The 10,977-nt window shown below is 68.0% G+C and overlaps 2 protein-coding genes across 5 annotated transcripts; both read right to left on the bottom strand.

The window, feature by feature from the left end:
- Window positions 1-324: 324 nt before the first annotated feature.
- On the bottom strand, window positions 325-3,861 carry DLL3 (delta like canonical Notch ligand 3). The gene is made up of 8 exons (XM_053968500.1): window positions 3,850-3,861; window positions 3,239-3,460; window positions 3,056-3,110; window positions 2,583-2,777; window positions 2,407-2,465; window positions 1,766-2,287; window positions 1,441-1,654; window positions 325-770 (listed from the first exon to the last, which is right to left on the bottom strand). The coding sequence occupies exons 1-8, from the start codon at window positions 3,859-3,861 to the stop codon at window positions 325-327; spliced, it is 1,725 nt and encodes a 574-aa protein (XP_053824475.1).
- Window positions 3,862-4,337: 476 nt separating this feature from the next.
- TIMM50 (translocase of inner mitochondrial membrane 50) lies at window positions 4,338-10,593 on the bottom strand. 4 transcript variants are annotated; one of them, XM_053968490.1, is made up of 11 exons: window positions 10,405-10,593; window positions 10,028-10,124; window positions 9,508-9,539; window positions 8,919-8,940; window positions 8,494-8,552; window positions 7,935-8,054; window positions 7,228-7,332; window positions 6,293-6,391; window positions 6,050-6,206; window positions 4,942-5,048; window positions 4,338-4,591 (listed from the first exon to the last, which is right to left on the bottom strand). In XM_053968490.1, the coding sequence occupies exons 1-11, from the start codon at window positions 10,591-10,593 to the stop codon at window positions 4,484-4,486; spliced, it is 1,095 nt and encodes a 364-aa protein (XP_053824465.1). In that variant the 3' UTR covers window positions 4,338-4,483. The 4 variants fall into 4 exon arrangements, with proteins under 4 accessions (XP_053824465.1, XP_053824466.1, XP_053824463.1 ...); XM_053968491.1 differs by having other exon boundaries at window positions 4,338-4,588; XM_053968488.1 differs by having other exon boundaries at window positions 4,942-5,035.
- Window positions 10,594-10,977: the final 384 nt, after the last annotated feature.

The following is a 10,977-nucleotide window of genomic DNA, read 5'->3' as shown; positions in this document are numbered from 1 at the left end:
GCCCCCAAAAAACCCCAAATGCCCACCTGGACCCCCCAAAATCTCATTGGAACTCACAGAGAGACCCCCAAAACCCCCCAACCTCCCTCAAACCCCCCCCCAAAACCTCACCTGCCGCCCCCCCCGCCGCCTCCTGCCCCAATAACAGCCCTGAACCCCAAACCCTGAACCCCAAACTGTCCCAAAACCCCTCAAAACCCACCCAAGACCCCCCCAAAACCTCACCTGCCGCCCCCCCTGCCGCCTCCTGCCCCAATAACAGCCCTGAACCCCAAACCCTGAACCCCGAACTGTCCCAAAACCCCTCAAAACCCCCCCAAAACCTCACCTGCCGCCCCCCCGCCGCCTCCTGGCCACGGCCAGCCCCACGCCCGGCCCCAGCAGCAGCAGCGGGAGCGCGCACAGCGCCAGCGGGGCCGCGCCCCGGCGGGGCCGCGGGGCCGGGGGGGGCCCCCCCACCTCCTCCTCGCAGCGCACCCCCATAAATCCGGGGGCGCAGGCACAGACGGGCCCCGAGAAGTGCGTGAAGCACGTCCCGCCGTGCGCGCACGGGTTCGGGGCGCAGGCCCCGGCGCGGCGGCGGCAGCGGGGCCCCCCGAAGCCCAGCGTGCAGGAGCAGGTGAAGGAGTTGGGGCCGTCCTGGCAGGTGCCCCCGTGCGCGCACGGGTTCGGGCTGCAGTCGTCCGCGTTGTGCTGGCAGCGGCGCCCCGAAAATCCCGGGGGGCAGCGGCAGAGCGGGGCCAGCCCCTGCGAGTCCCGGCAGTGCCCGCCTGGCGGGGGAAACGGGGGGAACGGGGGGGAAACGGGGGGAAAAACGGAGGGAAACGGGGGAAACGGGAGGGAAATGGGGGGAAAACGAGGGGAAAACGGGGGGGGAACGGGGGGGAAATGGGGGGAAATGGGGGGGAAAATGGGGGAAAACAGGGGGGGAAAAACGGGGGGAAAACGGAGGGAAATCGGGGGGGGAAAATGGGGGAAAACGGGGAAAAAAACGGGGGAAAAACGGAGGGAAACGGGGGGAAAAACGGGGGGGAAATGTGGGGGAAAACGGGGGTAAATGGGGGGCAAAAAGGTGAAAAGTGGGGTTTGGGGAGAAAATGGGAAAATTCGGGGGGGAAAAGGTGAAAAGGGAGGAACGGGGATAAAAGGGGGAAAAGGGGGAAATAGGGAGAAAAAGGAGGAAAAAGGGATTCGGAGGAAAAAAGCGGGGAAAGGGGAGAAAAGGGGAGGAACAGGAGAAATGGGATTCAGAGGGGAAAAAGCGTTTAAAGGGTTCGGGGGATAAAGGGGAAGAGGAGAAAGGAGGCGAAGAAGTGGGGAGGGGGATCGGGGGGAGGGAGGAAACGAGAGCAAGAGGGGTCGGGGCGTCACTTTCGGGGTTGCCGGAGGGGTTTTGGGGTTTTTTTTTTTGGGGGGGGGGGGCTTTGGGGCGGCTCTCACCGTTCAGGCAGTACTGGGGGTCGCACCGGTCCGCCCGGCGCTCGCAGTTGGAGCCGCGGAAGCCGGGGGGGCAGCGGCAGCTGTAACCGGGGCTCCCGGGGGGGCTGCCGGGGGTCCCGGGCCTGGGGTCCGGGGCGCAGGCGCCGCCGTTGAAGCAGGGCCCGAGGGCGCAGGGGGAGGGGGGCACCTCCGGGAGGGGGTACGGGACCACCGGGAGGGGATTGGGGACCCCCGGGGCCACCGGGAGGGGATTGGGGACCCCCGGGAGCAGCTCCGGGGCCACCGGGAGGGGATTGGGGACCCCCGGGAGCCGCTCCGGGGCCACCGGGTGGGGATCCGAGACCTCCGCGACCACCGGGAGATGCTCTGAGACCCCCGGGAGCGGCTCCGGGAGCCCCGGGAGCGGCTCCGGGACTCCCGAAGGATGATCCGACACCCCCGGGAGGGGATCCGGGACCTCCGCGGCCACCGGGACCGGGTGCGGGACCCTCGGGAAGGCATCGGGGACCTCCGGAACCCCCAGAAGCTGCTCCGAGACCGCCGGGAGCCGCTCCGGGACCCCCGGGACCCCCGGGGGCGGCTCCGGGACCGGGAGGCGCCGTCCCGGCGGCAGCGAGGACGGGGACGGGGCTCCGGGGGTCTCTACCGGGGCCACCGGGGCCACCGACGGAGCGTCCAGGGCCGCTCCCGGAGCCACCAGAGCCGCCGCCGCGGCCACCGGGGGGTCTAGGGCCACCTCCGGGGCCACCGGGGCCACCAGAGCCGCGGCCGCGGCCACCGCCGGGGCTTCCAAGGTCGCCGCCGGTGCCGCCGGTGCCGCCGGGCTGTCGCAGCCGCTCCCGTGGCCCTGCGGGGACAGCGCCGTTACCGGGCCCGGGGGTCCCGGGGGGGTTCCAGGAGGGTTCCGGGGGTTCCAGGAGGGTTCCGGGGGTGTCCCGGGGGGGGTTCCGGGGGGGTCCCACTTACCGAGCAGGCGCCGCCACCGCCGCAGGCGCTGGGGGGGGCACAGGGACCCCGACACCCCCCTGAGGGGACAGAGGGGGCTCAGGGGACCCCGAACCCCACGCCAGGGGGGGTCCGGGGGGGTCCCGGGGTGGGGGGGAGGAGGGGTGAGGTTATTTTTTTTTGGGGGGGGGACTCACGGGGGGCGCAGCAGCGGCTCCAGCAGCGTCGGGGGGCGCAGGGGGGGCAGCGGGGGCAGCGGGGGGCGCGGGGGGGGGGGGGGCAGCGCAGGCGGGTCCCGAAGCGCAGCCCCCCCCCGGCCCCCCCCCGCCACGGCCCCCCCGGCCTCAGGCGCGGCCGCGACACCGCGCGCCCCAAGAGCCTCAAGGGGGGGCCTGGGGGGGGGGGCAAGGGGGGGGTCAGCACCGGCAGAGCCCCCCCGAGACCCCCCCCAGCCACAATTGACCCTCCCCCATCCCCAAAACACCCCAAAATCTCCGTTTGTTCCCCTCCCCAAAACCGCCGGGTTGTTCCCCATTTCCCCCCCCCCGGCCCCAAATTCCCCCCCCCCCAGCCCCAAATTTCCCCCCCCCCAGCCCCAAATTTCCCCCCCCCCAGCCCCAAATTTCCCCCCCCCCCCAGCCCCAAATTTCCCCCCCCGGCCCCCCCTCACCGGGGGCTCCGCTCTCCTCCAGCCGCCAGGACTCCACCACCAGCGAGACGCTGCCCTGGGGGTTTGGGGGGGACACGGAATTTGGGGGGGGGGGTCCCGTCCTTCCCGAGCCCCGGGAGGCGGGGGGGGGGGGGCTCAGGTTTTGGGGGAGGTCTCGGGTTTTGAGGCCGGGGGGGGTCTCACCGGCCAGGGGAAGGCGAAGGGCAGGCGGAGCAGCCGGGGGGCTCCGGGCGCGGGGGGGGGCCCGGGGGGGCTCTGCGCGACCCCCAGGCTGCAGCCGCCCCCGCCGGGGGGGCGCAGGCACAGCCGGAACAGGAGGCGGCAGGAGGGGGGGCCCCCGCAGGGACCCCCGGGACCCCCCCGCGCCGACAGCACCCGCAGCTCCAGGACCCCCGCGGGGCGCGCCTGGGGGGGGACCCGGAAATTACCCCCAGGACCCCCAAAATCCCCCCCAAGACGCCCCAGAATTACCCCCAGGACCCCCAAAATCCCCCCAGGACCCCCAAAATCCCCCCTAAGACCCCCAAAATCCCGCCCAGGACCGCAAATCCCTCCCCAGGACACCAACCCCCCCCCCGATTCCCTCAGGACCCCCCCCCAATTTCCCAGAGCCCCCCCCCCAGCCCCCCCCTCACCGGGGCGGGGCCGAGGAGGAGGAGGAGGGGCAGGAGGGGGAGGGGCAGCAGCATGGCCGGGCCTGGGGGGTCCCGGGGGTCCCGTCGGGGCCGGGGCTCGCCGGGCTCTGAGCCCAGCGGCGCCCCCAGACCCATTTGAAGGGGCCAAGCCCCGCCCACGGCCCCGCCCATTGAGCCCAAGCCACGCCCCCAAACCACCCAAAAGGGGGACCCGACCCCAAAAAGGGGAGATTCGCACCCAAAAGCGCCCACCGAAGGGGAATTTGCAGCCGAACTCGCCCCAAAACCGGCGGAATCGGCCCCAAATCCTCCCCAGACGCGAGGGTTCAGCCCCAAAACCTCCCCAGAACAGGCGGATTCAGCCCCAAACTCTCCCCTGGAGAGGATTAAGCCCCAAAACCACCCCGAACCCGAGGATTCAGCCCCAAAACCCCAAACGCGAGGGTTCAGCCCCAAAACCTCTCCCAAAACAGGAGGAATCGGCCCCAAAACCTCCCAAACCCGCGGGATTCCGCCCCAAAATCCCACGCCCCGAGGCAGGACAGGCTCCCCGCACAAACCAGAGCATTCCCAGAGCTCCATTTCAGCCTTTATTCGCCCCAAAACGGGGCCCGGCCCTCCCAGACCCCCCCAAAACCCCCCAAAACCCCCCCCCTCTCCCGCGGCATTCCCGGGAATTCGGGGTTCGGGACGGTGGGGGAGGGGAGGGGATTTTGGGGAGTGTCGTCCCCCCCCACTCCTCCTCCGCGGTCCCGCGAGGTGGCGGTGACGTCACGGCGACGTCACGGCGACGTCACTGCTGCTTGGAGCGCGGCCAGAGGCGGCCGGTGAGGTTGCCCAGGAAAGCCCCCGCGGGCTGCTTGCCCTGGGCCAGCTCGGCCAGGCGCTGCTGCTGCTCCTGCTTGGGGCCAAAAGCGCCGGAAGCGGCTCAGGCCGGGCCCGCCGGGGCTGGCCCGTCCCCGGTGTCCCCTGTCCCCGGTGTCCCCTGTCCCCGCTGTCCCCTCCTCCTCCAGCCACCACCGCTCCCAAAACTGGGGTGAAACCCCCCCCCGGGATTTTGGCAACTCCACCCAGGTGTCCCCCCAGATGTCCCCAACCCCTGCCGCGTGTTCCCCAGGTGCCCCCCAGGTGTCCCCAGCCCCTCCTAGGTGTCCCCAGGTGTCCCCCAGTCCCTCTCACGTGTTCCCCAGGTGTCCCCAGGTAACCCCAGCCCCTCCCAGGTGCCCCCAGGTGTCCCCCAGGTGTCCCCACCTCCTCCAGGCGCGTCCGGCGCCGCTGGAAGGCCGCCAGGGGATCGTCCTCCAGGGAATAATTCTCCAGCACGGCCCGCACGTCCTCGACGCCGCTGAGGGCAATGGCTGCGGGGTCAGGATTGGGGTGAAATGTGCGGGTTTTGGGTGTTTGGGGGCGATGGCTGCAGGGTCAGGATTGGGGTGAAACGCGCGGGTTTTGGGTTTCTGGGGGCGATGGCTGTGGGGTCAGGATTGGGGTGAAACGAGCGGGTTTTGGGTGTTTGGGGGCGATGGCTGCGGGGTCAGGATTGGGGTGAAACGCGCGGGTTTTGGGTGTTTGGGGGCGATGGCTGCGGGGTCAGGATTGGGGTGAAACGCGCGGGTTTTGGGTGTTTGCGGCGATGGCTGCGGGGTCGGGGTCGGGACTGGGATCGGGATTGGGATCAGGTTTGGGATCGGGGTCGGGACTGGGGTCGGGGCGTGTTTTGGGATGAAACGTGGGTTTAGGTAAGTGGGTTTGGATGGATTTTGGTGAATTCTGGGTGGGTTTGGGTGGATTTTGGTGAATTCTGGGTGTGTTCGGGTGGATTTTGGTGATTTCTGTGTGGATTTTGAATTCTGGCTGGGTTTGGATGGATTCTGGGTGGGTTTGGATGGATTTTAGTGAATTCTGGGTGGATTTCAGTGAATTCTGGCTGGGTTTGGATGGATTCTGTGTCAGCTTGGATGGATTTTGGTGAATTATGGGTGGATTTGGATGGATTCTGTGTCAGCTTGGATGGATTTTGGTGAATTCTGGGTGGATTTTGGTGAATTATGGGTGGGTTTGGGTGGATTTTGGTGAATTCTGGGTGGGTTTGGATGGATTTTAGTGAATTCTGGGTGGGTTTGGATGGATTCTGGCTGGGTTTGGATGGATTCTGGGTGCGTTTGGGTGGATTTTGGTGAATTCTGGGTGGATTTCAGTGAATTCTGGCTGGGTTTGGATGGATTTTGGTGAATTCTGGGTGGGTTTGGATGTATTTTGGTGAATTCTGGGTGGATTTTGGTGATTTCTGGGTGAGTTTCGATAGATTCTGGGTGGGTCTAAAGGCATTTTTGGGGGCGTCTCGGGCCGTTTCACGCACTCTTGAGGAAGGCAGCCAGGTCGTAGAGCGCCCGGTCCTCGGAGCCGCCGTCCCAGCGCGGCAGCGCCAGCCCGTTGTAGGGCTGCAGCCGGAACGAGTCCCGGCGCCAATCCACCACCACCACCCGCGCCGGGTCCCGGTTCAGGCACGAGATATCCTGCGGGGACACCCCGAATCCGGGAATTGGGCCCCAGAACCGGGGGGCCGGGGGGGGGGGGGGGGGGGCACGGGCAGAGCCCCGACCTTGACGTGGTGGCCGTCCATGTAGCGCGTGGCGTCGCGGAACAGCCGGTAGGACACGAAGCCGTGCGGGTCGATGCTGTCGATCAGCGGGAACGCCGTCTGCGCGTTCGGGGTGGTTTCAGGGGTGGTTTCGGGGTGGTTTCAGGGCGTTTCGGGGCACCCCGAGAGCCCCTCCCCACCCCTCCCGGGAGCCTGGCATGAAACCCCCCCCAAAACCCCCGAACTGTCCCCAAAATGCAGCCGGGTGGGGCCAGGGAGGGTTTTTCCTTCTTCAAAACCCCACCCCAAAAAATCACCCCAAAATCTCTCCCAACCTCCCCAAAAATCCCTCTCAACCCCCCAAAAACCCCTCCCAACCCCCCAAAAACCCCTCCTAAACCCCCCCCCAAATCCCTCCCAACTCCTCAAAACCCCCCCAAAAACCCCTCCCAACCCCCCAAAAACCCCTCCTAAACCCCCCCCCAAATCCCTCCCAACTCCTCAAAACCCCCCCAAAAACCCCTCCCAACCAACCCAAACCCCTCCTAAACCCCCCCAAAATCCCTTCCCAACCCCCCACCCCCAGAACATAGGGGTCTTCATCGCCCCTGAAACCTCCAAAACCCCCCAAAACAAACCCCAAAAAACCCCTCCAAACCGCCCCAAAATGCAGCCCCGTGATCAGGTGGGCCTGGGGACAGTTCTCCCCGCTCCTGCTGTGGTTTGGGGGTGTTTTTTTGGGGGGTTTGGGCTGGTTTTGGGCTGGTTTTGGGCCGTTCTTTCGGGGTGGCTTTTCAGAGACCTTTTGGGGCGTCCCTGAACCATCGAGCCCCCCTGAAAACCCCCTAAATCTCCTTCAATCCCCCCAAAAAAACCCCTGAGAACCCCCCAGAAACGCCTCCAGGAGCCCCCCCAGACCCCTCGAAGCCCCCCAAAACCCCGAATTCCGCGCCCACCATGCCGGTCTCGGAGGTGAAGATGACGATCTCGTAGAGCGGCGCCAGCTGCTGCAGGAGGTGCTCGATGCCCGGGCGCTTCTTGAACCTCCAGCCCGTCACCAGCTGCGTTTTGGGGCAAATTCCGGCGGTTTTGGGAATGTTGGAAGGGGGTCTGGGGGTTCTTTCGGGGGGGGGGTTTGGGTTTCTCCGGGTGGGGGGAATGGGGGAAGTCTTGAGGGGTTTTGAGAGGTTGGAAACCAGCCCAAAAGCCCCCAAAATCGCCCCAAAAACCGCCCCTAAAAACCCCAAAACCCACCCCAAAACCACCCCTAAAAACCCCAAAACCCACCCTAAAACCAGCCCCAAAAACCAACCCCAAAAACGGCCCCAAAAACCACCCCCAAAAACCCACCCTAAAAACGGCCCCAAAAACCACCCCCAAACCCACCCCATGACCAGCCACATTTGGGGGTTTGGAGAGTTTTTGGGGGGATCTTGGAGGCATTTCTGGGGGATTTCGAGGGGCGTTTCGGGGTTTTTGGGGTTTTGGAGTTTTGGGTTTTTGGGGTTTTGAGTTCTTGGGGTTTGGGGGATTTTGTGTTTTTGGAGTTTTGTGGTTTTTGGCGTTCCGGGGTTTTTGGGGTTCCGGGGTTTTTGGGGTTCCAGGGTTTTTTGGGAGCAGCCCCGCGGTCCGGCCGGGTCTGGGGGGCTTGGGGGTCACTGACCGACCACTCGGGGTGCAGCAGGACCCCCGTGAGCTCGATGACCAGCGTGTAGGGGGGTTGGTAGTAGGGCTCCCGCAGCGGGTCCGGCAGCAGCTTGGGGCTCGTGGGCTCGATGATCATCTGGGGGGACACGGGGGACGGGGGGACCGTGGGGACAGGGACCCCCAAATGGGGACAGGGACCCCCAAATAGAGACAGGGACCCCCAAATGGGGACAGGGACCCCCAGATGGGGACAGGGATCCCCAGATGGGGACAGGGGGGACAGTGGGGACAGTGGGGACAGGGACCCCCAAATAGAGACAGGGACCCCCAGATGGGGACAGGGACCCCCAAATAGAGACAGGGACCCCCAAATAGAGACAGGGACCCCCCCCTGTGGGGACAGGGACCCCAAATTCAGGGTCACCCCCCGCCAGAACTGCCCCAGGACCCCCCCACACTCATCCCCTTCCCCAGGCCGGGGCCACCCCAGGTGACAAATCCCTGGGGGACCCCCCAAACCCCCCTGGGACCCCCCAGACGCCCGCCAGGACCCCCCAAGCCCCCCCAGATCTCACCTGTCTGTAATCCTTGAAGTACTTGAAGGTTCTCCTCACGTGCCGGATCCCCACGGGGTCTGCGGGGCCCCCGTGAGACCCCCGAGTCCCCAGAGGGGACAGGGACACCCCCAGAGGGGACAGGGACCCCCAGAGGGGACAGGGACCCCCCCCCAGAGGGGACAGGGACCCCCAGAGGGGACAGGGACCCCTCCAGAGGGGACAGGGACCCCCCCAGAGGGGACAGGGACCCCCCCCCAGAGGGGACAGGGACACCCCCTCCCCGTCCCACCCCAAAAAAGCCCCTTTTGGGTCACACCAGGGCGTGAAAGGGGCTGGGGGTGACACCGAGGTGACAAACGGCACTGGGGGGGTGGCACTGAGGGGGTGGCAGTGTCCCCTCCCCTGTCATCACCTCTCCCCAACCCCCCCCGGGGGTCACTCACCGTTGTCGAACTCATCGGGGATCTGTGGGGACAGTGAGGGGACATGGAGGGGACATGGAGGGGACAGTGAGGGGACAGTGAGGGGACATCGAGGGGACAGTGAGGGGACAATGAGGGGACATGGAGGGGACATGGAGGGGACAGTGAGGGACAGTGAGGGGACATTGAGGGGACAGTGAGGGGACATTGAGGGGACATCGAGGGGACCCCGAGGGAAAATCGAGGGGACATGGAGGGGACAGTGAGGGGACATGGAGGGGACAGTGAAGGACATCGAGGGGACCCCGAGGGGACATGGAGGGGACAGTGACAGGACCCCGAGGGGGCAGGGCCAGCCCGGGGCACGGGGACAATTCACAGGCAGGTGACAGCCCGGCCTCGCCTCCTGTTGTCCCCCCGCGGGTCGTTGTCACCCTCCGCCGCCCCCTTTGATGTCCCCCGGATGTCCCCCCCCGGCCCCGCCCCTCCCAGATGGCTCCGGTGACAAAAGTGACACCGGGGGTGGGGGAGGGCCCGGACACCCCCCGGGGACCGCCCCTCCCCCCGCTCTGGGGACAGTTCCGGGACGGCCCCGCCGCTGTCCCCTCACCTTGTCCCCGTGCTCGTCCACGGCGTTGCTGCCTGGGGGCGACATCGGGGACACCGGGGGGGGGGGACACAGCCATCAGTGTCCCCGCAGCGTCCCCCCAGTGCCCCCCGAGGGTCCCCCGAGTGTCCCGGGGGTGCACGGGGACACCTGGGGGCGCTTGGGGACACCTGGGGACACTCGGGGGACAGCTGGGGGACAGCTGGGGATATGTGGGGACACCTGGGGGACACTCGGGGACACCTGGGGACAGTCAGAGACACCTGGGGGACATGTGGGGACACTCGGGGGACACTCGGGGACACCTGGGGACAGTCAGAGACACCTGGGGGACATGTGGGGACACTCGGGGGACACTTGGGGGACACCTGGGGGCACTTGGGGACACCCGGGGGACACTGGGGGACACTTGGGGACACTCGGGGGACACCTGGGGATACTCGGGGACACCTGAGGACAGTCAGGGACACCTCGGGACACCCGGGGACACCCTGGGGACACTCGGGGACACCCGGGGACGCACCGAAGATGTAGAGCACGGCCGCCCCGCCGGTGGCCGCCAGGAGCCCCCCCAGGCGCAGCGCCAGCCGCCGCAGCGAGCCCGAGCCCGGCTCCGAGCCCTGCGGGGACAGCGGGGACACGTCAGGGGCACGGGGACACCGGGGGGACACCGGGGGGACACCGGGGGGGGACAAGGGACACCGGGGGTGACACGTCAGAGTCAGGGGGACAGCGGGGGGGGGGTGTCCCCAGTCACAGGTGAGCAGGCGAGGCCCGGGGACACCCGGGGGGACAGCGGGGGACAAGGGGACACTTGGGGACACGTGGGGACCCCCGGCCGTGGCCGCGGAGCTCGGGGCCCCCCCGGGCCCGCCCCGCCCCCGCCCCCCGCGCCCCCACCTGGCGCTGCTGCAGCCGCTCCCGCAGCACCGCGGCCGTGTCGGAGCCCGCGGCGGGGCCGCTGAGGGCGCGGCGGGGCCCGGCGGCGGCGGGGGGCGGCGGCGCGGGGGTCGCGGCCCGGCCCCGCCGCGCCCCCAGCGCCCCGCGGAGCCCCCAGGCCGCCGCTCGCCCCGCCGCGGACGCCGCCATATTGCTGTACGGCAAAGCGCCGGCGCGGGAGCGGCGGCCAATGGGATCCGCGCGGTCCGAAAGGGGAGAGCCAATCAGAGGCGAGGGCTGAGGGAGGAGGGCGGGGCGGGGCGGTGCTTAGCCAATGGCGGCGCGGCGGGCGGCCAATGGCAGAGCGGAGGAGGCGTGGCCAGCGGTGCGGCAGCCAATCAGAGCAAGCGCTGGCGGAAGCGGCGCGAAGCCGGGGAACACGTGGAGACGGGCCCGGGTCAACGGCGGGGTCGCGACCCCCGAAACCGGCCCCAAACCCCCCAAAACTTGCCCCAAAACAGTCCCAGACCCCCTAAAACTCGACCCAAAAAGGGCCTGGAACCCGGCCCCAAACCCTCCAAAACTGGCCCCAAA

The sequence above is a fragment of the Vidua chalybeata genome, chromosome 35 (assembly GCF_026979565.1).
Source record: "Vidua chalybeata isolate OUT-0048 chromosome 35, bVidCha1 merged haplotype, whole genome shotgun sequence".
Classification (NCBI taxonomy): Eukaryota; Metazoa; Chordata; class Aves; order Passeriformes; family Viduidae; genus Vidua; species Vidua chalybeata.
Note: the sequence above shows the minus strand (reverse complement) of the source record. Positions and strands in the feature narration are given on the sequence as shown.

Bases quoted from the DNA above. Each gene is read 5' to 3' on its own strand.
- DLL3 (XM_053968500.1), bottom strand. The intron at 2,466-2,582 runs GTGAGTCCCCCC...CTGTCCCCTCAG, and splicing joins GAGCCGCTGCTGCGCCCCCC to GGGGGTGTCGGGGTCCCTGT. The intron at 771-1,440 runs GTGAGAGCCGCC...TTCCCCCGCCAG, and splicing joins CCCCCAGTACTGCCTGAACG to GCGGGCACTGCCGGGACTCG.
- TIMM50 (XM_053968488.1), bottom strand. From the start codon at position 10,593: ATGGCGGCGTCCGCGGCGGGGCGAGCGGCGGCCTGGGGGCTCCGCGGG. The intron at 8,055-8,493 runs GTGAGATCTGGG...GTGTCCCCCCAG, and splicing joins ACTTCAAGGATTACAGACAG to ATGATCATCGAGCCCACGAG. The intron at 6,207-6,292 runs GTCGGGGCTCTG...GTGTCCCCGCAG, and splicing joins TGGACGGCCACCACGTCAAG to GATATCTCGTGCCTGAACCG.